Source organism: Epinephelus fuscoguttatus, linkage group LG3 (assembly GCF_011397635.1).
Source record: "Epinephelus fuscoguttatus linkage group LG3, E.fuscoguttatus.final_Chr_v1".
In the NCBI taxonomy this organism is placed as follows: Eukaryota; Metazoa; Chordata; class Actinopteri; order Perciformes; family Serranidae; genus Epinephelus; species Epinephelus fuscoguttatus.
This window is the reverse complement of record NC_064754.1, coordinates 11,495,637-11,522,873: the sequence shown is the minus strand read 5'-3', so window position 1 is coordinate 11,522,873 and position 27,237 is coordinate 11,495,637. Positions and strand designations below refer to the sequence as shown.

The window sequence follows — 27,237 nt, the reverse complement described above, 5'->3', positions numbered from 1 at the left end:
TTTATTTGCAAAAGACAACATGTTGGTCTTTTGTTTTATAGCCGAGTATTAAAGGAGCTGGGCTGCCCATTGCGCGCCGCCGCCTCAGCCACAAACCAGCAGCGGTGACATTTAAACTCGATCCAAATCCAGCAGTCCAGATGAGTGCCGTGTTGTTGTTGTCGTCGCCCAAAAGAAAATCCTCACTGAACTTCTTCCTTTTCTGTGGATTAAACCATCACCGCTCACCTGCGTTAAGTTCGCTCTCCTCTGGATGAAGCGCAGACAAGTTGTAGTGCGTTAAGAAACTGGCGCAGCTGTAGAAAGTGCACACAAGACGTTTGTACATTTGTCACCTCGGGGTAACTACCTGCAGGTAAAGTCCACAAAGAGGCCAGGGATGATTTCCCATGAAAGTCCGTGTTGCCCGGAGGTGAAGCCAGGAGGAGAAGCGGGAGGAGGAGGTGGGGGTCAGGGAGGGGAGGTGTGTGTGTGTGTGTGTGTGTGTGTGTGTGTGTGTGTGTGTGTGTGTGTGTGTGTGTGTGTGTGTTCCTTGAGGAGTGGAAAAGATTCACGTCACGGCTTGAACTGATGTTCAGCTGTCTGTCTGCTCTGGATGGCCTCTGTTCTGCCAGTGGTGCTTTCATAGCCTACTTTTCATGGCATTAAGTGAACCCAAACTTGAACAATACAGAGAGGAAAACGCACCAGAGACAACAGCACATAACTGTAACCAGAAATGTGTGCACCATTCTGTACTTGCAAATGCCATTATAAGAAGCACAAGTTATTTTAAGATGATTGTTTAAGCTCAAAGTGAGTTTAGTTTGAATGTAAGCTTTTTGATCACTGTAATATGTTTTGAAATAGCAGCGGACACCCACAGAGTGCCAGCTGTGAGCAGATGTGTTCATAATAAGAGAGAGGAGGGAGTGAGGGAGGGGTGAGGAAAGGATTTCTCTGCACTGCTCTGCCAAAAAAGCACTGAAAATGTGAAAATGGAATAAAAAGAAGCACAATAAAGCATATAATTTAAAAAAAATGGTGTTGCAGAAAGTCAGTCAGCCTCTTCAGGCATTGCTTCACACTTCACCAGTTTGGTAAGCACCTAGATACTTCTTGAGGTTTCTACCGTTTTTTTTCCGTTAAAGGGTTTTTTTGGGGGGAGTTTTTCCTTATCTGCTGAGAGGGTCCAAAGGACAGAGGGATGTTGTATGCTGTAAAGCCCTGTGAGGCAAATTGTGATTTGTGATATTGGGCTTTATAAATAAAATTGATTGATTGATTGATTGATTATGTTTATCTTTAAAGATTACCTCAACTACATTGTCTGATGTGTTTTCTTCCACAAAAAATGTCAAATACTTCACCTGCATAATTCAGTTACTCACCTTGTGTTAGTAAGTTTTCTCACGTGCCTCCATGGTGAATGGAACAGTTTGAAAAGGCAACAATCTTTATAAACTGAAGTCATCATAGATGGCATTTAACAACAGCTAAACTACATGAAACAGTGCCTGGCCGAGCACATTTGGCACCCTAGGCAAGCTTTCCCTGGCTTTTACCTTTTCATTTTCTCTCACTCAAGTACACTTCCCACCGGTGTAGCACCAAATTCTGGGCCCCCTGCCCTTCTTGTCTCGATCCATGTCTCTCTTACATGCCTTTTCTGTCTCTTTTTTTTTTCTTTTTTGGAAATGTCAGGAAAAACATGACAGTGTATGTTGGTGCTCTTGCAGCATAAGCAATCACACACTTGGGTATAGTTGCATTTAGAGACAAATAAATCCTAGGGCAGGGACAGACTGGACCATTTTTTGCCTTTAAGGTGTGAGAGAGGCCTCAGAGAGCCTCCACTATTTTTCATACAGTTTAGTTTAGTCAAACTGAATGCAGTCATGGTGCTAATTACTTGGAAATACAAAGTTGCAAACAAAGACAAACTTTTCATTTCAGGATTTTCAAGGGATCCCTCTCTCATTGGGATCCTGGGTAATCAGTCCTACTTTTCCCCTCACTATGACACTTTTGACTCCTCCCCTCCCGTCCACCAGTTCCCTTATGTTCAATTTCTTTTTCTTTTTTTTTTTTTTTTGAGTGTCAAAAAAAAAAAGTTCAGCGCCCATCCCCTCTGGGTGGCGCCCTAGGTGTTTGCCTACATTGCCTATAGGAAAATCCGCCACTGTTACCAAACATTCATTCATTCATTCATTCATTCATTTCCATAACCACTTATCCTGTTGAGGGTCACGGGGGGCTGGAGCCTATCCCAGCTGACCCTGGGCGAGAGGCAGGTTACACCCTGGACAGGTTGCCAGACTATCACAGGGCTGACACATAGAGACAGACAACCATTCACACTCACATTCACACCTATGGACAATTTAGAGTTATCAATTAACCTGCATGTCTTTGGACTGTGGGAGGAAGCTGGAGTACCCAGAGAAAACCCTCACCGACACAGGGAGAACATGCAAACTCCCACCATGCTGCCCTGTTATCAAACAACAGTTCACAAATTTTAACACAACTTGTGCAGCATGTGCAGTATAATCCAAGTCTCAGTTATTCAGAATGCTTAGTACTTGCCAGTGTTTGTTAATAAAAACTATGAGGAAAAATGTCTGTCAACAACCTTTTTTAAATGATGAAGGCAAGATGATGAGGAGCTGAAATAAGATGCTGCAGTCCTCATTTATTTAAATTCATGAAAAATGTTCATCTTCTGGATTCTCCATTTTGGCATTTGAGTAAAACAAAGCTTCTTCATGAATCCATATAACGTGGTGAATTACTGTTATACAAATGGTCATTTTGCAGATAAAGGATTCCTTTAAAATCCCAAAGCAATGGGATGAATCACAGTAACCTCAGATTTATTTATTCATTCACCATCAGCGGACTTTCTATATCTCTACTTTCTATTGTAAGAATATTAATCAGCTCTTCTTAGGAATTTATTGTACGCGTTTCTGTTAAAATAAAAGAGCCAATGTCTCTGGCTCATCTCACTATCCTATATCATATACCTCAGAGCTGCTATACAGAGTACTCAGTTATGCTGTAACTATGCTGTTATGTGTATTTATGAGTGTGTGTGTGTGTGTGTGTGTGTGGGCTTGCCTTTATACTCACGCCAAGTGTATTTTTAACAGTTGGACTGGATGCACATGGCTATGATTTTCCATCACACTAAGAGGAGAGTCATGTCGCAGGCCACTCTGCTGCACAGTCACAGTGAAAGGAGAGGGAGGCTTGGTGTGAAAGCAATAAAGACATGAGGACATGAACAGGCCGCACCTTTTTTAGATATTTCTGCTTGTAGCTCATGAATAACCCATTGCAGATTCAGCAGCTGACAGTCGCAAGCATGGATTTCTCCTCTCCAGGGGGGATTTAGAGGTTTGCTTTTGTTTTGTGAGGGACAATGAAACATACAATGCAAAAGATGGATTATTTAAAAAGCAAACCAAAACAAAAAATGACCTTTTGGATCTTCTTGTGTCAAAAACCAAAAGGAAAAATTAAACACATTTTCATAAGAGAATCTAAATCAATTTTTCACTTCCTTTCGCATACAAACACACTCATGCATGCACACAATCTCCTAATGAATGTGCTCTCACAAAAACTCCAAAAAAACAGAAATAATGATGTCCAAACAAAGACTGATAAGAGATTTACTCTGGTGCCGTTACTGATGGGTTTAGCGTGTGCGTAAATCCCTCACAGTCCAGGCCATATAGCTAACACATTACTCCTTTACACGGCCCAGTGGACATTTCAATCCGCCATAATGGAAGCGTGTGTGTCTGCTTCAGTCAAGTTAAGAGGCACAAGTGCGCCAGAGCTTACGACAGTTCACAACACCCTCCCCTCCCTGTCTAACTCCACTGCTCCATCACCACCAGGCAGCTTCAGGCTGCTAAATAACAGTGCCAAGATCATACCTGACACATTTATATATTTACAATCAGGACACTCTTTGTTTGGAGGGACCCATATATCAATGTATTTTACAGAGGAGGAGTTACTCTGTTAGAGCTCTGTGCTTGTTGGGTTTTAATCTTTATTTATCCAGATGAGGTCTGCTGAGTGTGCATGTTGGAAAGATTGCTGAGCCGGCAGCAAACAGCCTCCACTCCCACTCATGAACACACTCACACCTGGGTGCGTGAACTAAAGCCATCCTAAGGGGTAGCCCCTCTCCAGTGTCTCCCTGTGGCTTTGAATTATGGGAAAATCATATGGATAATGGTTATTTTATTACTTTTTTTTTCATTTATAATTGTTGTGAGCCCACAGTGATTCTTACATTGCCCAATTGTAAAAATAGCCTATACATCAAATTATAAACAGGTTTTATCATTTTGTCAACTAAAATGTGCATCTACAGCCTTCCAGCAGTCCTTGCTTTCTGTTGAATGTTTATCTACTTTTATTTTTTATTTTTCTAATGCACACATTTGTTAAGTTTCATTTTGAAGAGATACCCTCATTCTCTTATTAACAGTAATAAATACAGTGCCAAAGGTTACCTGCCCATTCTGCATTCTTAATAAATCAAGAGGATTGAGAAAGAAATGTCTGAGGGACAAGACGTAACCAGGCATTTTATATTTCTGCAAACCATGTTGGAGGATACCTTAAAACTTTATTTATTATTTATTATTTATTATTTATATTTGAACAAGGCTGTTGTTAGCATGTGGTTTATTTTAGGCACTAAAACCATTTTTGTTAGGAAAAGATCATGTTCAGGCTTAAAATACCCAGGTTTGAGGGCACTGTCTATGCTGGAAAGCAGCATGTCTTGGTTAAAAAAATAATGAATGCTTTCCTTAGTACTATCCTCGCCTTGAAAGACAGTGATGGGTCACTGAAAACCACCCACGTTTGGTGCTTTAAAAGCCATAGGAAAAACAGTACTGACTTGCTAAAAAAAACAACTGGTTTTATTCTTGGCTGGTCTCAAACAGTGATCCACAGTTTGCCAACATTGTCTTCCAGTGACTGAGCTGCAAGAAGCATACTGACTGGTTTGACAACTGATAGACTGCAGGAAATTCATGTAGAAGTCTTATATGCAATAGTTAGCTTTCAAAAAAGCATCTTAAAAGTCCTTCTAATACAAATACACAGGGAGTGAAACCTTTCTCTACCTCATAGCCTAAATCAAACAGAACATGAGTCAGCTTTGTCAATACCAGTGTCAGTCTGTCTTAAAGGGGCACTTCAGGTCTTTAAAGGGTGTTTGTCACACTTCTTTAAAATTGGGGAATGTCCAAGAGACAGATTTTTTTTGATATGGTTAAAATTAAAGCAGCAGAGGACAAGATATCCTGATTTTAAGTCCCAATTTAAAGCCTATCGTACATTTCCCATGATGCAACTCCAGATAATATTTTCATTAGATCCACCATGATTTATAAACACCCATGTGATTCAAACACTGTCACACCCTCTGTTTATAATGCAGGTTTTTAGTTATAAATTTGTGGCCACCAAGCCCAAGTTTAGATAAACCCTGATGACATCACTAAGCCTCCATTTACACCTGCTTTGTCATCTGTATGTATGGATGTTGACACGCGGTCCATGGGTCTTTGCAGATAGGCCTGGTATTAAAATGTGCTTCATGTCATCTTGACTGTGCCTACATTCTGATCGGATCTTAATATGTAAAACATATCCAGATATTGTCAGGTGTAAATTTGGTATATGACATCATCAGGTGTTTTTTTCTCGTCATCGTCATCATCTCATCATCATCACCACAGTGGTGTGCCTCATAAAGTCATTAAAAATATCTAATTTCTGCAGAAAAAAATATAGATTCATTAAGATGTGGTGGAGGGGATATGGGCAGCAGAGCAGCAGGTAAATATGCAGCCCAGTAGGAGGAGCATGAGGATAGAAACAGAGCACACAGAAAGGTAGCAGGGAACAACCAAGGGTGTGCATCAAAGCATGAAATGTAACAATGAGCCATTCCAAAGAATCATAAGAGTCATATGGGGGCATAGTCGGACTGGCCATCTGGAGCACCGGGAGTTTTCCCGGTGGGCCGCTTGACAAATGGACCGATGCAACGCAAAAAATACATAAAAATAATAACCAGGTGCTGTCTGGTTGACTGGCACAGACGTGTGGGCTGCCAACCCAATGCGGTCAGGTATTACATCTGTCAGCTTTGCTCTCCCAGCCAATTACTTATGGTCCAGTCATTTTGGATCCCGCCTCTTTCCCATCTCTCTTAGGAGGTAACATTTGGAGAAATCATGGAGTATGGAGCAAGATGTACAGAGAAAAGGAAAAAAAAAATGAACGAAAAGGTGATGCTGAAAAGCTGAGATAAGACATTGAAGTCACTTGAGGCTAATGCACCCAAATGCTTTAAAATAACTAATTATTTATTTAGCAGCATTGCCAGTAAATCTTCACAGTCTGGTGAGTCTGAAGGCACCGGCAGCAGTAGGGAGAGCAGACAGCACGGCCCAATGAGCCCAGCGATACCAGTTCAACTGCTAGGCAAGGCCTTGCAGCTGAAGCAGTGAGATAGGAAGACAGTAGGAATAGCATAAGTAAGGCTTGGATTTGTCTGGCTGGCTGTTAATGTTAGGTGCCTTTTATTAAAACATATTCAAGTTTTCATAAAGTCAATGCGCTTGTCTGTGTCATTTTGATTAAACAGACCAATCACGGCCTGGATGGGGTGGGACATTAAAAAAGGTTGATGTGCTGCAGCAAACTTTGGAAATGTTGAGCTCATTCCTATGCATGAGTGGTTATTATTACGGACATGTTAGTTAGTACTTCGCATTAACAAATTAGAGACTGACCACCAATGTAGAGCTTTTTCTTGCACAATAATTTAATGAGGAGACATAACCTAAAAGATTGTGACATCTAGTGGTGAGGTTGCAGACTGCAACTGACTGAAACTTCTCCAATGTGCCAAGCATGTAAGAGTACTCCGGTGGCCAACGTGATCATTCAAAAGGCCCTATCTAGAGCCAGTGTCTCATTTGTCTGTTCTGGACTACTGTAGAAACAGCATGGCAGACTCAGTGGAAGAGGAGCCACTCTTAATGTCGATATAAACGGCTCATTCTAAGGCTTAGCTGGAGGCTAATGCTAGACATCAGCTAGCAAGTTCTGTTGTCTTGTTTTAGACAATAGAGGAAGAAGATGCGAGTGGTGCATTCTGAAATACTCACTCTGAGTGTAGGAGCACACTCTAGGACAAACTGGATCGTTCGTAAATTCAGAGCTTTGTCTGAATGTACCGTTCGGTTAACCAGAGTGCAGAGTGGCAGAGTGCATTCTGGGCACTCTGTCTGAGGAGACGGAGCAGCAGAGTGCCGAGGAGAGTGAATCATATAGAACAGAAGTATAATGCTCCATTCCTTCAACCAGCAGGGCTCTCACCTTACTGTGGAGTGTCAGACTGAATTCATGAATGCACCATGTCAGGTCACTCACTCTCCGGGATTGCGAGCGTTACTTGAATAACTAAACACTGACCAACGGGACCAGACTGGCCGACCTGTATGCTCTCAATCAGTGGATGGATGATTTGACAGGACTGCTGAAGGTGGGGTGGCCGGCTTTGTGGTTTATTACTGTGCAAATCTTACAAAAGCGGACAACACTTGAATGGTTTCCTCCGGTTTGTTTTGCTATCGAAGCTAACTTAGCAAATGTGCTAAAAGTTAGCATTGCAGAAAATCCAATATTCCTTTTAATACCTCCTCAATTTCTGATGAGGTGGACATGATAACTCTTAATACACATAACATTATTCATCCCTACAACAGTGAATACTTTTTCCCTAACCTGATATGAAATGTACGCTACACACACGAGCATTTTTGATGATCGACACCGTTCGGTCCTTTCATCTCATCGTATTTAAACATAGTTGTCTTCATTTTTGTTGACGGACAGTGGCGGCTGGTATGCAATAAAATTTCAGTTGTGAGCCATGACTCCTTCTATTCTGGCTCCCAAAAACACAACAAGATAACATTTTAAGACTTGTATTATGTAGCCTACAGCCCTGTGGGGGCGAGTCGTGTTTTGCCTCCAGCTACTAAAATTATGTCATTGTGACGTCGGCCCTAAAAGGTTCTTTACACTAATTACATTCAATTTCTGCCAATATATCCCTTAAATCCTAGACACTGGACCTTTAAACTGCTGTGCTGATTAATTTAAATTATTACACCAGTCGTATATAGTATACTATCACATGAAATTATATGAATATACTAAAAATTGATGGGATGGTCTTAATCAAAAAGTCCAGTCCATTTTCCATTTCCCATCGTAACCTGTATGGGGAAATTTTTTGAGTGCAGACCAAAAGCAATAGCCAGGCACCAGATAATTGTCTTCCAAAATCGCACCAAGATTTTTGAAAGGATGTCACTACGGGTTCGCAAGTCTTAATGTGGAGGTTATGTGCAGGGCAGACTGTTCCACGGAGAAGAGTCACTCCATCTTCTTGAGAGTGGATCAGTGCAAGAGGTGCATAAGATACATAAACCTCAGCCTGGGGGCTTGAGGCTGGAAGTGTGGACTAGATTTGAGTGTCATTGGCACAGTAATGGGAGGTGAGGGATGTTGTGATAAAGTAAACTGGAGTGAGAAGCAGATAAAGACTGAAGCCCGCAGAAATGTACTGCTCCCCTTCACATATCTGATGAGTGTAATCATACGGCTCAAACACAGAACATCAGACCCAAGGGCACCAGCTCACCAAACCTGCATTTTATGTTGTTTGTCAACACAAAACCTGCTAATCTGGGAATTATTTTTATGGCACAGTTGCAGGGTTTAGTGCAAATGGTAAGTGTGAGGAAGAAATTGCTGGTGTCCTGCCAAACCTCTGTGTTCAGATCTCTGGTTTTATCATGCATCTCCAATTTTCTGTATTTCTGATTATTCACACCCTGTGGATTTAAAAAAAAAAAAAAAAAAAACAAGCAATAAAATAAGTCAAATGTTTGGACCTAAAATATTATATATTAAGGTAGTTTATTTGTAGTAACACATTGCAGTCCAGAGATAAAGCCCTGACACTGACAAGCAGGCAAAGGAACAAACATTCACACACACATATACACAGAAGGGTAACAGGTGTAATATGTCACAGTAATCAAAGCCCCCAGAGCTTTTATCCTGCATTTAGTCCTCCTTCTGTGCTCTTACATCATCACATTAGGTTTTTTGTGAGTGCATGTGCATCCAAACGTGTTTAACTTTCTGTGGCCTTTTATGGGAGTGTAATTATTATTATTATCTCTGCCAGGCATGAGCCTGGAGGGTATCATGCGTATGGTCATATGAGTGTGTGTGTCTATGTGTGTGAATGTGTGTGCATGTGTGTGAGTGTGTGTATTCGTCTTTCCGCAGCTTATCAGCTGCAAACTACTGCACCAATCTCATATTTTGTATGCACATTTATGACTGCGTGCTCAAGGACATTGTATCTATATTTCACATGCAGTGCCTGTTAGCAGGGGAATTCAATTTGCTCTGTGTGACCCGCTGCATTTCCGTCATAAATAGACAAGGCGTGTATTTTCATTAGCTTCTGGGATGCTGCTGAAGTGCATGGCTTCATGGCTGCTGGAACAGAACTGTCCAGAATGGCTGCGATCAGCCTGGTGCCTGGTGGAGATCTGTACTCTTCCGGGTGCATTTTACTAGTTATTATATTAGGTTTTTATTTTATTTTATTTTTTGATTTGATTTGATTTGATTTGATTTGATTTGGCAAAATTCCTCACTACCTCACTATTTTTGACTTACATTCATTTAACTTGCAGAATATTATGTTATATAGAACCTTCGGATTCTGTTCTTCACAGGCTTCCCTTTCCATTTCGCTCAACATAGTTCAAGGGTTTTTAAGATGGATAAAATGCTTATCCGTACTCATTGCCTGTATTACACAAACAGTACAGGAACAGACATGTATATATGAATGTGTTGTTATGTTGTTGGACAAACTGAATACGGTCTAGAAAAGTTTCCAAAAGTTGAATCAAGCAACATACTTGAACACACTCTGTTGTCTGAATAACACACATCTCTTGGCTCACTGAGGCATGTTCGCAAGTTACAGATGATGTTCATGGCCATGAAATGAAATGGAAGAGGATATTGTCTCAGTGACCATGGAGCATGATTGGATTATCAATGAGATTGTTAAAAACTTGCTGGTGGCACCTGGATATGTGCACAAGGCAGGTTAGATCATAACCCATGGCATTTAAGAACTCAAACAGCAGTAAGTTCACTTCAGGTAGCAACGGAGGTGATGTCTCTGAAAGGCGGTCCTTAAAATGAATCTATCTCATTCGCTGGCACGATGTTTCAGTGTAGCTGATTACATTTCCTGATGTTATGGAAGGGTGTCACTCAGATTAGGCAGATTAGCTGACTCTTTGTGCAACACCTACCACTTTACTGATACATCGTGACAGCAGCTTGGATCTGGTTCAAACAATCAGACATTTCTTGCAAAGTCATCTCGGTCAGACATCAGCTAATGACTCGGTTTGACCTGCCACAACAGCTCTGTATGTGGTGGCTAGTGTAAAGGTGGATATACAGACAGTCAAGACCAAAATCTCCCAAAGATGCAGGTAAAATAAACAGTTTATATTTTCTATCATTACCTGTTGTATGCTTTAAATATGATTTCTAAAAATTAAAGCTCATTGAAGCCAAAGGTAAGAGGTATAGAAGTGAATACATGCATTTTATGTGGTCATGCATATACTGTATCACCACTAGATGGCCATAGTAGCCTAATGATTAATGTTATAGCTCTACAGTTTGAAGGCAGACTGTGGTTGTTCCTGTAACACTCGTGTAGTGACTTATGTGGAAGTTTATGACTTGGTCATCCTGCTGGAGGACCCTAGGCAAAAATAGGCAGCAAGGCCTCCATTAACCTGCCATTCCTCTCACTCTGTCTGCATTGTGTACATTATTACTATGCTGAAATATTACATTGCCCCGGGTTTTTTGTGGTAATAAGATTAACACAAATTAACATATTTCCCATGTAAGCACAGCATCAGCTGAAATATAAAGAATGATTTGACAGGGCCTCAAGATTAGGTCATGGTATAAGACCCATCTGAAGTCCCTGTAACATTAGTTGACTTTTTACTTTATTATTTCCACACAATGTATGTTGGGTGTTTAGTGGTCCCTGGGGGTTTGCGTTGCACCAGCTATTCATAAACCACTAAATGTGTGTGTAAAATTCTTAGTGTAAATCTTAGTGTAACTCAAACTGTTGATTTAGTGAATCAGGTTGCACCATTAAAACTTGACAAATCTCTTACTTAGTAAAGACTTATGCTGCATTCATGTGCTCCTCAGATGGTCCCATGTCCTGAGTTTGGATGTCATTTCTCTGACATTGGTGCGTTCATGAGCTGTGACAGTCATAATGTGCAAACAACATAGACCAGTTGTCTTCCATGTTTTTCAAGGCAAGGATCCCTTAGCTGAAAGAGATGGAGCAGTGACCCCCTACTACATACTGTAGCCTACATTATATGAAATTGAGTTGCATATTAAACTGGGCTTACAATAACGTGAAGGTTGGCATATAAAGTGCCATGTATAAACATAATCATTGGTGTATACAATACTAAGCTATCAAAATGATAACTTTTGGCAGATTCATATATTTTTATATGATGTTTGTGTCTGAGGTGGACAGTATTTCACAGTCTCTTGCTTGAAAAGTTAGCCCACAAAACGATCCAGTGTGGCTCACATGAATGTCCTCGAGGTCACGCTATGTGGACAGCAACAAACAGGTACAACCTCATACCACATTGCAAGTTACTCGTGAGCAAAAATGTATGTGCTATGGGTAAATCAGTAAAAAGTTCTTAACCATAAATCAAACATCTGCCATATTTCTGTATCTAGGCTGTGTTCCAAAATTTCCAAGTTACTGTTCCAACTAGAGAGGGTATTCACATGCATTTCCCATTATGTCTGAAACAAATTTTTCTGATTGTTACAGCACCACATGAAGGGTCTCTTACACGGAAACTATAAAAGTCAAAGTAAATCAGTTGCAAGGAAACATTTGTAGCCCTGTCCAGTCAAAAGCAACCAACAATGTAGACAGGAAGTCACTGTGGAATCACAAACTGACAAAGGATTCACAGTTATGTTTCATATATAATTTGCAATGTATGTGTGACTTTATTATGCATACATGTAGAAATAATGTATGTGCATTTTAGAGTTAGTAGAATTTATGCCATTTAGAATGATAATGGGCCTAATGCTATCATTAACCCAAGGAAACAAACATTTTTAAAGGTCCAGTGACAGAGGGATGTCGTATGCTGTAAAGCCCTCTGAGGCAAATTGTGATTTGTGATATTGGACTTTAAAGATAAATTGAAATTGAATTGCAATTATTATTTAGCCAGCCCTTTCAGGCTTTGTTATTGGGCTATAATGAACTTTGACTTGACTTATTTCTGAAGCACTCTGAGTTGCCTTTGCCTTAAAGTTTCCTTGCATAAATCTAGCTAACATTATTTGGTTATTTAGCTAAATATTATTCACAAGTTTATAATTTGAGGTACAGTGTGTTGTGTTATCTTTGTGAAATGTAACTTAAAATCTTTCCGATTTGCATTATTATCAACAAGTATTTGATAAGATGTCAGGTCCAATATATGAGTCATATATTAGCAAGCTAATATTAGCTTTGTGAGTTGTTTTGCTTAACTAAACAACTGCTTCACCTAGCATGTATTAAAATGAGTAGCATGAGTGGTGCAACCTGTTTGAATTTAGTGATGTGTTCATCTCCACTTAGTCATCACATGCGTCATAACTAGCCTACATAATTGGATTTAGAAAGACCTGGTAGAGCCGGTTCCTGTGGCCCCAGGGCAGTTGCCCGCTTTGCCCGGTTGGTAATCCAGTCATGTGGAAGCTGAGCAAAGACTGGGAGTCCACAGTTAACAGTAAAATCCTTTTACTGTAATTCTGACCAAAATCACCAAACACACTGATGCACAAACACATATAAAGGTAAAAGAACTCTCACAGTCTCTCTGTCACCATGATTTCAAACTTGCTGGTGGCATCCCACAAACCTGTCTTCACTGCATCGGTGGACAAGGACAGTTCAAGTCCAAGGTGTGTTGTAAGGAAATGTGCTACTTAAGATCAAATGACACTCCATCTTCTTCAAGGATTAAGAGATGAAGGCTGATACTAAAAGCATCATCACCTCTCTTTCCTTCACCTGAGCCTCGAGAATGGGGACCTGATAATGGAGCATAAACAAGTCCCAGAGGACAGGAGCCCACCTTGCATGGTGGGGAACAACACTGCAGCAACAACACTGTCTGCAGACCATCCAGCACAGGACAAGCAGGCTGGCATCACTCAGGATAAATGATGTGTAGAACAATTTCCAGTGATTTCCTTCAGTAATAAATACGAACATGAATAAATCAGCGACATCGTTTAGCACTCATATATACTCATTTTGACTTTTGTATTCAATATTTTGTTGTTTGAAGTAGTGATAAAAATTGATTTTCATGCAATATATGATGGGATTCTTATGGTAGCTGAAGAAGGAAACACCTCAGACATTGCCTGAGACAGCAGATAGATAGTACACAGAAAAAAGCACATTGAGGGAACTCAACTATGAGCTACTTTTAAACAGGGAATGCACGCTTGATCTTTGAAGACAGCAGGCTGTGGTCACTGTACTGCACTATTCCTCCTCCAGAGGGCGACAGATGTCCATATAACATATTGAGCATGTGTGTAGCCTGCATTCATAGCGTTGTTTTTGCTATTATTTTACAATAAATTATGTATTTTGCCATTTTGTTCTTTCAGGAAATGATGAAATATGTACACTTATGTACACAGTTCATACTGCCAGAAAAAATATATATATATTTTTCAAAGATTTAATACTTTTCTGTTGTTGTTTCTCAAGCTGTTTCACTCTTCACAGTGTTTTTAACTGCAAACAGCACCCTCATTCACTCTGCGCACTATATTGTGGGACACTGAATTCAAATAAGTTATTTCCATAGGCTAGGAAAGTTCCATCACTATTGTGATCATAAGCTACTCTCTCAAAGCCAGAAACCAGAGGAGCAAGTCTCAAACTTGTGATGTCATAGGATATAAAGTCTGGAGCTGCTCCATAAACAATGAAGGGGAACCTGATTTTGTGGACCCACAAAATGTTTTTAATTTTTTAAAAACCCAAATGAGCTTTTTTCTGTTGTCGTGCTCTGTCCTGACACATAAAATGTACCCATATGCTCAGAACAATCCCCTGGGTGCTCTCAGTGTTGTCTATAACATCTTTCCCAATTCATTGTCTTTGGAGCAGCTCCAGACTTTACACTTGATGACAGAGCAAATTTGCGTTTTAGCACTCTAGTTTTCGAATTTGGCAGGAAGTTGTTCATGTTTAGGCAACTGATATTTTTTGGCTGTTAAACCAAAAATATGTATGAATTTTGAAATGGTTTAATGTGCACACTTACTGTTTTATTAAGTAGGCCTATAGCCACATTTCAGTTGTAGCTCCTCCTGTGGGACCACACTGCATACTCAAAACCTCCTTGGAATTACTATGTAGGTTATTTTAGAGGTGGGATACAGATGCATTCTGAACTTAAACCCTTAAACCTTTACATCCCCTATTTGAACTATCTGTTCATTTAAAGGCAACTTAAAACAGTATAGAATTATTTTACAATTACAAAAACTTCAGTCTCATCTAACCTGTCAGACTCTGTGATGCCAGAGCTTTGTTTCTAAATGTAAGCTAGCACTTGAAGCAGTTCAGTATACATGCAGAAACTGATGTAATGTTACTTGCATGATTTTTACAATTAGGGTATTATATCCACAAGCACTTGTTGCAAGCCGCTTTCAATTAAAGCATCAGCTGTTAAATTATTATAATATAGAGAAATGTAGGTCTTGACAAAGAAGGTGACAGTTTCTGCTGTGAAAACGTGTGACTCTCTCTGTATCTTTGGCATCAATTTTGTGTCAAAAGCACTTACCAGATTAAAAAAAAAGTCAGCTGCACTCAAACTGTCCACTTGTAAATGCTGTCCTAGAAGTCCATTCAGCTTTATATCACCTTCCCTGAGCTAACAGGTGATGCTGTGGGACACTCGAGTGTTGTTTCAGTTCAAACACTGTAAATGATTTTGAATGGTAGATAAATATTTGACATTAATCATCAGTATCAGCCCTCATATCCTGGAACGTGTGTGACAAATTTAACAGTATTACCGCTGCAAAAGGTTATGGTAAAAATTGTTTTATTTTGTTAAATTTTATTTATATCTCTGTCATAAATTTGTTTTTTTGTGTGTGTGATTTTATTGTTTAAAGAGGTGAAATTGTCGCTGTAACTGTGTAATGGAGGTCTGCTGCATGAAGTGTGAGTGCAATATACAATGCTGTTTTGTAACCCAGGAAGAGTGGGTTAGTCATTACCAAGTAAACAACTAATGAGGATCTATTGTAATAACAAACAAAAAAAAAAAAACAGCTTCTTTTCATTTACAGATTTTATTTGATAAATCCCTAAATGGATTATTTTGCATTTATGGATTTATCCAATCAGCATGTTGATAAACGCATATGAGAATAATACAGTTCATTAAAAAAAAAAAAAAAAAAAAATCTGGTAATTCATTGAGAAAGTCATGTACTTCTGTGAGAAAAAAAAAAACAAACAGCTGATATAAAATACTTTATTACCTTTCCCTAGCACCACCCTGAGGCCAAAAAATAAAGGATGACTCTGAACACCTAAATGTTTACCAGAGCCTGTGGGAAGCAGTAGAGAAATAGTGAACGTGTCACACATAGCCCACAAAAGTGGTTCCTTAAGTGGATTGGTTGCACCAGCAGGACGTACACTTGGACACACCCCTCGAGTGGACGTTAAATGTATTTTAAGCCAGAGATAATTAACACTTCTTACATCATTGTTGGTCCTGGTATACAATACAGTATTTGTGCAGTTTTTGTTGCCTGGTACTTTGATGACTGCCGGAGAGCGTACCAGACGTCAACATGTGGAGGCAAAGATGAAGGTAAGGTAATGTATTGTCACATGTGATGAGATGGGAGAGTGTAGTTTGTGATGAAACTATTTTTAATGGTCAATAAATGTCTGTATATGTTCCTGAACATGTTTCATTTCACTGTGAAGTGATATCTACTTTACTCTGCCCATGTTTAATGGTTAAAATAAAATTAGCATCACTGTAATTTTGTGTCAGAAAATTTAGTATTCATAGTAGCACAGGACACACCAATCAAAATGTCTTTGCAAAGGGCAGGGATGAGCAGGATATTGGCCATAACTCATCACCATAAATCTTGGTGGATATCTTCAGTATGTGTTGGGGAAGAGGCCTACCCAGGCATTACGAGCCCAACCCATAGAGGGTGCCACAAATGCAAGAACTGTGTACCTCAAAACCCAAGGGACAGAATTTCACCAAATTTTGTGCACATACTGTGGGGACAAGTATTAACAAGGATCTGACCTGTCATTTTGATACTTGCATGTGGGCATGGCCTGTTAGTCTTTTTTTTTTTCGTGGTGCTGCTCAATTTGCTGTGAGCTGGAACAAGCTAGAGACACAAAATTTGGCACCAATGGTGGAAACGATGTCCCAGTGCTTCACATCAAATTTGATCCAAATCAGCTTGATGGCGGACCCATATTTTAACATTTTTAAAGACCACACCCCACACTACCTAAGTCTGAATAACTTCTACACCTCAATGTGCTCAACAAAAAGCCTCTCGGACAATAAAGGCGACCATGACGGAGTTGTTGCTAATTTGCACAAGGGAAAAACAGCAATGCGAGATCTACTTTTTAAAATTTGACAGTATCAATACAAATTTGGTATCCAGCATTGCAGGACGGAGCGACACAATTCTGTTACAAATGAGCAAGATCTGTCAAAAACATGGCCGCCATCCATCAAAAAGTCTTCGCAAAGGGCAGGGCTTAGCAGGAAATTGGCCATAAGTCAAGCTGTGTTGGGGGAATCCCGATTAAACTCAGTGGAGACATCCGGCACTACATCCTGAACAAGCATCCAAAGGTTCATTCACATCCAATAAAGGCAGAGCAAAGGTGGGGCTTTAAGTGTGCAATTATTTAAGTGTTGCTTACATTGTAACAATGAAACGACTGTGTGAGAAACTAATGAAAATTAGGCCAGCCAAAGTGACTTTGCTCAGTTTTTTTGAAGCCTGAAACCCATTCACTGCTACTTGTGGCTTTGCTTTTGGCAACTGAGCTGCTGCTGAACCCAGGACTGCTGCTTGCGGCCATGTTTACATTTGAAGCCTGCTCTTTGCATGAGGTGAACATCTCTGAGTTACATTATCACATGCTGACATGGGCCTTACAGAAATACAGAACTGTGAAGAAACTGAGCCCCAAAAACTCTGAAAAATAGACAGATGTGCAGTGAGAATATAAAGGAACTGACATACTGGGATACTGTAGGTGCTGGAAGTCATTGTGGAGAACATACATGTATTTAATGCGTTTGAATGTTTGTTCTCATACAAACATGGACTGTGGGAAACTGATCAGTGGTTTGTTCAGAATGAAAAGAGCGTGTAGGTCTTAAATCTACGTATTAAAGTGCTGAAGTGTCACATCCACCATCTGCTGAAACAGTAGATTTAGCTGTGACCTTTTAAGTCTCTTCAAACTTGTTCCCTGTCAATGATGGAGAAATCATTGCATGTATATCTACCAACACCGACAAAACGCTGTATGGGTGCAGATATAAGACAGATATAGATGCGTGTTTTCAAAGGCCTCATTCCCGTAAGAAAGCTAGTAAACTGAGCATGTGTGAGTATTTCGGTGACAGTTTTCATGAATGTTTTGCATCCACCTTGTCAGCCCTGTAAGATCCAACTATATTCACATAAATGTGTCTTGAGGGAGAGCTTGGTGGATGTGCTGAAATAAAGAAAAATAGTCCCTATCTGTTTCCTTTACTCATATGGGACAAAAACAATGCAGATGGCCAGACATGAAGTGATGGGATTCGAAGTGTGTCAATGATGCGTGGCTTAGAAAGAAAAAGAAAGAAACATGACATAAAAGCATTGTTAACTTCCGTGGAGGTGTTCCTGGTCCTACACTCTGATTTTAAACTTTGATTTTTGAACAGATCTCGGCTATAAAAGGTCTGAAGTTACCCTCAGCTTCCAGTGAGTCTAAATCTATCTGAAGTAGAGTGGAAAAAACAGGATTAAGGAAGTCAATGCACTGTACCACATGAACTGTATAAATACCACAGGAGGAGTAACACACACGCACACATACGCGCACACACACAAGCCCAAGGACACACACTGGCACACACTTGCACACAGACACACATATAGAGAAAATAAAGTCTATTTTTCACTGTTCCAAAGTCGCTCACTCTTTGATACACAGTGTACAGTATCTTTGTTTCACCCCATACAGACTGCTCTCACGCCAAGGAATGCAAGAATACACATAAAGATATTAAAATGGACTGATACTGTTCAACTGCAATTATAATGGGTTTAGTAAAAAATGACAGTCTCTGCAAGCCAAGATGTGAATGCTTAATCATAACCAGAACAATAACAATGGAATTATTATAATCTTTGGACTGCCAATTCTCCCTAAATGTTTGTTAGTACAACTATACAGACGTTTTTCAAAGACAGTCTTTCTTTCTGTCAAGGGCTCATAACGAGTTTAAAAAAAATACACATACATATATATATATATATATATATATATATATATATATATATATATATATATATATATATATATATATGTCCACCTGCACATGACACTGAGTGTATGTGTTTCAAAGGCAATTCTTAGTAAGGGGTAACCATGAGCAGAAGGCAGAGTAGTAGGGGCGTAATAGTCCAAACAGAAGGCCTAGGAAGTCCAGCGATAAAGTGAGCACGAGTCAGTAGAAAGTTGCTGATCCCAGGTGAGAGTTACTGTTCAGTGTCCTGGGGGATAAAGAGTGAAAGAAAATAGGAGCACTGGTCCCAGTTATGTGGCAGAATGTGTGAACGGAGGCATACGACAGAGGGAGAGAAGTTCATTGATTGGTTGGTGCATCCAAGAAGGGGAGTCGGGGATTCAGGGTGTTGATATGAGGTCACTCGGAATCCCGCTGGACCTCAGAGGCATCGGCTCGACAGATAGGGCAGGTTCGGTTAGCCTGGAGAGAACGAAAAATAAGGAGGTGAGCGTTAAACCGATAAAAACACATTTATCTAAAATATGAATACATATTAGATGTGAACACCACGGTTAAAAAAAGTGTTGAATTTTTGTTTATGGAAGCCGTTTAGAAGTCAGCTGATTAAAAGCCCAGTCACACCAGTATTTAAAAACAGTAAAATTTAGTGGCAAAATAAATTCATTGCACTTGCACTGCAGCAATCAAGGATCTGGTTATAGGAGCATAAAGTAAATCTGCACTAATTTCAATTTTTGTAAACGTAGACACCCAAATTTACAGCACTGACCAATAGCAAGCTATAGCTACACCAGTATCTGTCAAATATCAGTTTTGACATTGCTGATTTCAAGAGTCTAAATCCCATGAAGCTATCATCGCTTATTAGCTGTGTTGCTCCATCTTCTTCTATTGAACTGTTACATATATTACATGTCAGAGTGAAAACTGCTCCACAAACAGGAATGGTTTGTAATCAGTATGAGACAGGAGTTGATGGTAGCTATGGAAGCTAGCTAAATGTCTGCTAACTGTCAGTTAGCTAGCTTGTTAACTCAGAAAGCCTTTTTCTCCCTTCAATAATTAAATGAAAAGATGTAATATCCTGAAAACTAAACACCAGGGCCCTGTACTGATGAAACAGAAACAAGCCCAGAGAGTTATTGTGACAGACTAGTGGTAGCATGTTCCAGCTGGCAAGCATGTCAGCCATTTACTCACTATCTACAGTAGTTTGCCAACTAGTCCTGTGGGTAGTCGCTACATTACCAAGCTTCCAGAATTAAATGTTATGCAAAGACACATGGATGAATTTCACTGTGTCACTATCTGGTGTGACCTGGCTTTAAGGGCAAAGTGGGAAACAGTCCATACATTTACAGTTACCCAAATAGCTGAGTGTCTTTACTCACCTTGAGCCACTTGTCTACACACTTGGCGTGGAACTCGTGATTACACGGCAAGACCCTCAGGAGCTGGCGAGACTCAAAGTCACACATACATACCACACACCTGGAAAACAAAGCAAGGTCGGTGTCATTTAAAACAGCATCTTGTACACACCTACAGCCACCCACATGAAAGATTCTTCACCACATGAGAATTTTTAAAGGCAGAAAGGTACTCACAGTGTTTGCTCAGACTGATGGTTGTTGGAGTTGAACCTGTATGATGGAAGCTGTTCTATATCTGCCTTAGTAAGACCACGGGGCTTGGCCTCTCCTAGACGTTCTGCGAGGTTCAAAAGGGCCTGAGGGGTTCACACAGAAATATTAAGTTTAGAGAACAAAGTTCTGGCCATGTTCATAAACTGGATAACAAATTATACATGTGTTATATATGGGATGAGAACAAAAGTCCCTTATAAAGACTTCAATGAAATCCTACCTTGTACCATGTATTATTATTACTATTTTTTTAATGTACTGAATGCTGCTGAAAGCTATGGCTACAATTTGTCTTACCTCATAGTTCTCCACCTCTCCGTCGTCTACATCCAGCTCTAGGTTGATAGTAGGGGCCACATTTGGGGGCATAGGAAGCATGGACCTGTATTTGGAAGACAAGGTACACAAAATTAATTTGCTACGTCTCTGTGCTATATTCAAATTAATTGCAAATTCACCTGGGCAGTTCCAACATAAATTTGAGGAAGTGAAAAACACTTACAGGAAGTAAGGCAGGAAGCTGGGGTGGTATGGTGATGGTGGTACAGCCTGCTGAGAGCGGTATCGCCGGCTTGTGAATCGTCGAGGCATAAAGTGGGGATAGGGCTGTGAAAGGTGGGACAAAGAAAAGAAAATCAATTTATTCAACCAAGTGTTAAAGCTTCATTTTACCATAACTGTATATTATAATGCAAACAAATGATGATGATGTCATGGTAATGAATTTGTACTCACCACTGTAAAGAGCTCCTGCGACAGGGGGTCATGGTGTGAAAGGAACTGGAGGGGGGTGGAGGGCGGCAGAGTGGAGGGAGGCTGGTGGTGATGGTGGTGGTGATGGTGGGCGTAGCTGAAGCCTCCACCCACTGAAAGCTGCTCTCCTAGAAGCTCAACCTCATTTTCGATCCTTTGTAAGGGCTGAGAAGAAACACACTACGTTATCAATTATGTCATGATAGTGGTGGCACAATAACTGGGCCAAAGGTATTTTAATGATAATAAATTAATATCATTTCTAGGTAGAAGATACCCGCTGTTATCGGACAAGAAAACTATCACACCTGGGGATTCATTATTAGTTAGAATTGCTTTTTAGGTCTACAATTACTAGTGAGCAAACAAAAACTTCACCTATATTAATGGTTTCCTTTTTACAAACCCAAGTTCATGTTTTGGCATTATTTTTCGCACAGAATAACGCAAGTAAAAATAAATAAATACCAGATAAACTATAAAAACATAAACCATTCACGTACCGATCGTGGCTGCTGCGTCTGGAAAGGCAGGAACTGTCCAGGTGTGGGGAGATGGGGTGGGTGGTGGGAGAGGTGGGGTGGATGTGGAAGCAGGAACTGAGGGTCACTGGACAGCAGCGAGGGAAAGGCATACGGCACCGGCAAATGTTGCATTGAACACGCCGGTAGCATCTGGAAAAGTGGTGGAGAACAAGAGAAAGGAAAGAAAATGAGAAACATTTTAAATGCATGTGTAATGTGCCATATATTGCCACAAGGTGGCAGCCAAGACCTGGAAGATAATAAGCCCCCTCAGACAGGGAACCGTTCTCTAGGTCTACTTTTACCCCACTTTACTTTTGAGAACTTTTTCTGTGGTTAAGTTGGAAGCAAGACTGTGCAGCACATAGTGTACTGTTTTTATTAGCAAGCAAACCCACACACTCCTACAAACTGCACGCTGCTGTGTTCCTCTCACCGGGTGGTAGTGTTGTCCAGTGCTGAAGACCACACTGCAGGCGGGGACTTGTTGTTGTGAAGAACAGGTAGGGGGAAGGTGCTGGCCACTACACAAAGGTGCTGCGAGACCGTGTGGAGGGACTGGGGTCACTGTGTAGGAGACTGGTACACTGGCCTGCTGCAGCTAAGGGAGAAAACACACCACAGTTAATATGCAGCCTCTCTCTCTCTCTCTCTCTCTCTCTCTCTCTCTCTCTCTCTCTCTCTCTCTCTCTCTCTCTCTCTCTCTCTCTCTCTCTCTCTCTCTCTCTCTCTCTCTCTCTCTCTCTCACACACACACACACACACACACACACACACACACACACACACACACACACACACACACACACACACACACACAATGTCTCATGTCAGTCTCACACATAACTTGAAAGTATTTGCAGACTTACCTGTTCATGTAAGTCCATGACCATGGCTCCTTGCTGTTGTTGCGTTGCGTGATGCTGTTGCTGATGATGATGATGGTGATGATGATGATGGGGGTGGTGGTGGTGGTGAGCAGCCGGGTGCAGTAGTCGCGGCGACAAGGTGGGAGGGTGGAAAGCTCGGGGCTCCTCCAAACTTGCGCCCGCACCTCCGGTTGTGGGAGGCTGGCCATAGGCGCTGGGCGTGTGGGTTGGGTATGTCTGGTGTGTGGAGGGATGGAGGTTGTGGTGGTAGTTTTCATCCTGGTGCTCTGACGGTGACAGACGAGGTGCGGGGCCTTGGGTGGAGGGGTGGTGATGGGGAGGCAAGTGACGGGTGGGTCTGGAGAGACGGCCGCGCTGTCGCCTTGCTGGCGGGCTGGAGGTGGGAAGAGAGGGACAGGTTTACATTTGGGATACTCAGTTTACTTTTTACAGTGGAACTAAGGCCAGCCTTACACCATAGACTTTTGTAACGGTTTCACCATCTTAGGCAGTTTTCACCAAACAAAACATAGCAAAGCAAGTGGACAGTAAACATGGAGGGGACTCTGAGGAGGCGCAAGAATGTGAACAAGTTTCAGGTTCTCTTGTACTGTGAAAACTGAGGAGAGACCGGTTGAGCTGTGAAGTGAACAGGAGTCCATGTTTATTTCTGTGTGTATCTGATCCACCTGCCCGCATTTATTTTAGTGAGAAATCTTAATTTTGTAAAGGTTTGCCTCTTATTTCCACGTCTTCTTCCACTAAAATAGCACTGACAAACAACAGAGGCCAATACAGAGTTGAGGCGACAAAATCCAAACTGTAAAACACACTGTCTTTAGATGTGAGAGGGTTTCAGACTTTAAGTAATTTCAAAGTCTTTTCAAAGTCTTCCAGTGTATGGCTGGCACAAGTTGTGGAAACCAAGAAACCAACTTACCTGCGTCTGTGCCGAGCAGGAGTGAGGCATCTCTCCTGGTGGTAGTGTGTGTGGGGGTGCGGTTGTCTCCGACTTGGGGGTCCTGACTCCCAGGGGCGGATTGGGGGAGATGGAGTGGATGGTGGGGGGGCGGATGAGGTTAGCTGTTCCAAGACAGACTGACTGGACAGCCTCTGGCGCTTTGGACTGGGGCTTTCCTCACTCTGCAGAGGAGGCGGAGAACAGAGGGGGGAAAAGAGGGAAGGAAAGGAGAGTGGGAGAGAGGATGAGTGTTGTGGTTAGTGACCCATAGCACTCGTATCAAATCAATTTCACCATGCTTTACAGTCCCTCTAGCCTACAATCCAAACTAGTGCATAGACACTAAGTTCCTTTGTGACTCATGGCATTTCCTGTATGATCCAGAGTGTGTGTGCTCATATGCATTTGTGTGCATGTGTGTGTGAAAGAGAGCATATTACACCACCAGCGCTCAGAGGCCCTGAGGCTGCAAAGTCACTTCCTCTTGGAGTGAGGAAATGCAAACGCAAGACAAGCACTCACAAGTCCATGTGCGAGTCATACGAACACACCCTCAACTGGAGAGCTCAACAAATACTTTCTCTCTGAGAATCAAAAAAAGTCAGCGATACGCAGAAAAACTGTGACATAGCTGAACACAGAGTCATCCAGGTTTGGACTGAGTTATCATATACTCTGTTTCAACCCTATCAACTCATCTGTGAGTCACTTCACTTACAGTCAAGCAGTGACTCTCACACTTGGCACTTGGTGAGGCAAGAGCACACACACACTCACGCTCATGTGTCAGTTCTTAGTCATTCGCCCTAACGCAGACCTTAGCTGTGTTCTGAAGAACACATCGGTTCTTTAAGAGACACCACAGAGACTCTACGCACACACACACATTTCCTCATAGTTACCATCTCAACACTTTTTACCCCCTCCACTTACTTGATCCGTGCTTCCACCTCTCCTCTTCGTGGGAGAGACACGTTGTAAAAGTGTGATAAAAATGACTCAGCGGCTGTGACTTTTAACACACACACAGACACACACATACACAGCTCAGCAACCTTGAGAGCAGTGTGATAGCTAACAGGAAACAGCTGGAGAGCAGGCTGCAGAAACACACACACACACACACACACACACACACACACACACACACAGAGTTATGGAAACGCCCGCAGACATGCGCAAATTCACATTCACACATGGGCAGCTGCCACTGTTTGAGTTCTACAGCCTATAAAGAACAATACCTTCTGAAGCTCTTTAGAGGCAGACGCTGCTGTTCTAACAAACGTGGATGAAATGTATTTTGACTGTAAGGCCTAAACACACTGTACACTAATGGCTCTATCGCTTGCTCGTAGTGCTGGATGTGACCTAGGCTTGACCAGCTTATGGGAAAGACAAACAATAACAATGACTTCATTAACTCTTAACCAGAGTGGACTGAGTGATAGAAGAGGAATGGAAAGCAGAAAGGACAAAGGAAGAAAAGGAAAAGTATGGATAGAAGGAGTGTGTGAGACAGATTACAGAGAGGAGAAGCTTGGTGGAGCCTCAGGGCACACCAGACCCTTAATGACAGAACACATTTGGCTCCTATCGAGGGTTACACACCAAGATTTGGAGCGTGTCTGTCTATGTCTGCTCGTCTGAATTTCACTGACAATAAAGATGTATCTTATCCAAATTACCACGCCTGAACTTCTTTTTCTAAGATGACTGATGCATTGGTGAGCCTGTCCCAACGCTTCAAAACTGTATTACACCTACAGGCATCCTCACCTGCCCTTTCCGTAGTTCAAAACACATTTTTGTTCCCTCATTCTTTCTGGAAGTAATAGCAGAATATATTTACCAGCCAGCTTTTGAAATAGTGCAGTGGAATGACCCAAAATTTTTTTACATAACTGACAAGGATTTTTGGTTTTATGTTTATTTTTTATTCATACTGTTTGTGCGCAAACACAGTTCTTTCCAGTTCATTCCCACATGTCGCAGCCTTGAACAATTCTAACATTCATAGTTGTTACTAGGGCGGGGTGTCATTTTAAAAACGATACCAGTACCAAAACCAGTATTCTTAAAGTGAAACAAATACCATCAAAGCACCTCATTTGATCCCTTTTATTTCTACTTCATTTGACACCCATCATGTGAATGGAAGATCTGGGTTACATAAAATGTCACCAGATACCACAGGGGTGTAGTGTAGTCATACTTGCAAACATTTTGGTGGCATATTGACTCACTGAACTGCCAACTCTGTCAAATGCACCGCGCCTGACTTCACCCACCACAGACTGTATGGGTTGTAGTTGCTGCGGTAGTGGGCCAATCACGTATCCCATTAAATCAAAGAGCGCTTTCAGTGATTGGCTGCGCTAAGCCCACACTGAGATCAGATCGCTCTGCTCAAAACTGTTCTTTGCAATTGCCTCATGAATTGCAGAGATCTGCTTGTATACTTCTGTCTTCACTCCATCCACAAGTGTCTTGAATATCCCCAAGCTTTCCTGCTGGTAGCTTAGCTCACTAACTGGCTATTGGCTGCTGCCTCACTGGTTTAGAATAGTTGCGCGCAATTATGTATTTCAGCCCACGTAGTTGTTGTATGTAGCTTGAAAATGCAATCGCATTTACACTTGTGCTCAAGCGTGATCACAGTACATCCATGATTCCATGTGTTCAAACACAATCTGATTGCAATCTGTTCGCCCAAAATGCAATTTAATGTACAGTGTCTGAGCATAGGATGAGTCCTACACAAAGAGATTTGGACATAAAGACACATTTAAAAAATTCTGCATATTCTTTTTGGTAAATTAAAAAAAAGATATATACTTAACTTCTTCATTAAGTAAAGCTATGATACACACTATAATAAAAAATGACATGGAAGGCGCATTCTATCTATGCCCATGTCTACACAGGCTGGAGGGTACCAGCCATCCACCCCAACCCCCAAACCTCTCTGCTCTTCTCAACAACAACCCCCTCTCTTCCGACCGACACCCCACAACCTCTGTACCAGCCTAGCCCCAACATCAACACCCTAGGGACATCTACTGTGCCCATTTTCATATCTAAGCCACCCCCTCCATCCCAAGCCTGACATATTGCCTCCTCACACACTCCCCAACCTCCTCAACAACATCCTCCCATCCCCCCCTTTCCTTCCATCAGATAAGCTGAACCCCCTCTTCCTTTGCTCCCACCCCCTTTTTCCTCTGTCTGTCCTATCCTGTCCAAGACCCCGACTTAAAATCTGAGGGGACAAGACAAGAAGTTCTTAGACAGGACGCACACACAGAAGCACACACACACATACACACACTGGTTTAACACATGCAGACTATTGCCCATTAGTATGAAAGTTTGATGGGCCTGTCTACCCGCGTTAGTTGGAGGGGAGCGGTGTCAGACAAAGGAGTGTGTGTGCATGTGTGTGTGTGTGTGTGTGTGTGTGTGTGTGTGTGTGTGTGTGTGTGTGTGTCCTCAAGCAATATGCCTTAATGTGGCCTTATGTTCTAATAGAGTGCTGGTTGTGAACATAAACACACTCACGTCTGGTCCAAACATGTTTCCTCTAAAGCCAGAAAAATAGAGAAAAAAAATTGCTGACTCTCAGAGGCT

At 41.4% G+C, this 27,237-nt stretch overlaps 1 protein-coding gene across 1 annotated transcript in view; it reads right to left on the bottom strand.

The window, feature by feature from the left end:
- Positions 1–15,676: 15,676 nt before the first annotated feature.
- Positions 15,677–27,237, bottom strand: part of rnf38 (ring finger protein 38) — a 28,118-nt gene continuing 16,557 nt past the window's right edge. Inside the window, exons 4-13 of the mRNA XM_049571863.1 lie at positions 23,587–23,789; positions 22,647–23,040; positions 22,214–22,378; positions 21,757–21,927; positions 21,236–21,418; positions 21,003–21,106; positions 20,798–20,882; positions 20,462–20,583; positions 20,246–20,345; positions 15,677–19,313 (exon numbers count right to left, since the gene is read on the bottom strand). Coding sequence (XP_049427820.1) covers positions 19,251–19,313; positions 20,246–20,345; positions 20,462–20,583; positions 20,798–20,882; positions 21,003–21,106; positions 21,236–21,418; positions 21,757–21,927; positions 22,214–22,378; positions 22,647–23,040; positions 23,587–23,789 — 1,590 coding nt within the window. The 3' untranslated portion in view covers positions 15,677–19,250. The remainder of the gene's footprint in view (positions 19,314–20,245; positions 20,346–20,461; positions 20,584–20,797; positions 20,883–21,002; positions 21,107–21,235; positions 21,419–21,756; positions 21,928–22,213; positions 22,379–22,646; positions 23,041–23,586; positions 23,790–27,237) is intronic.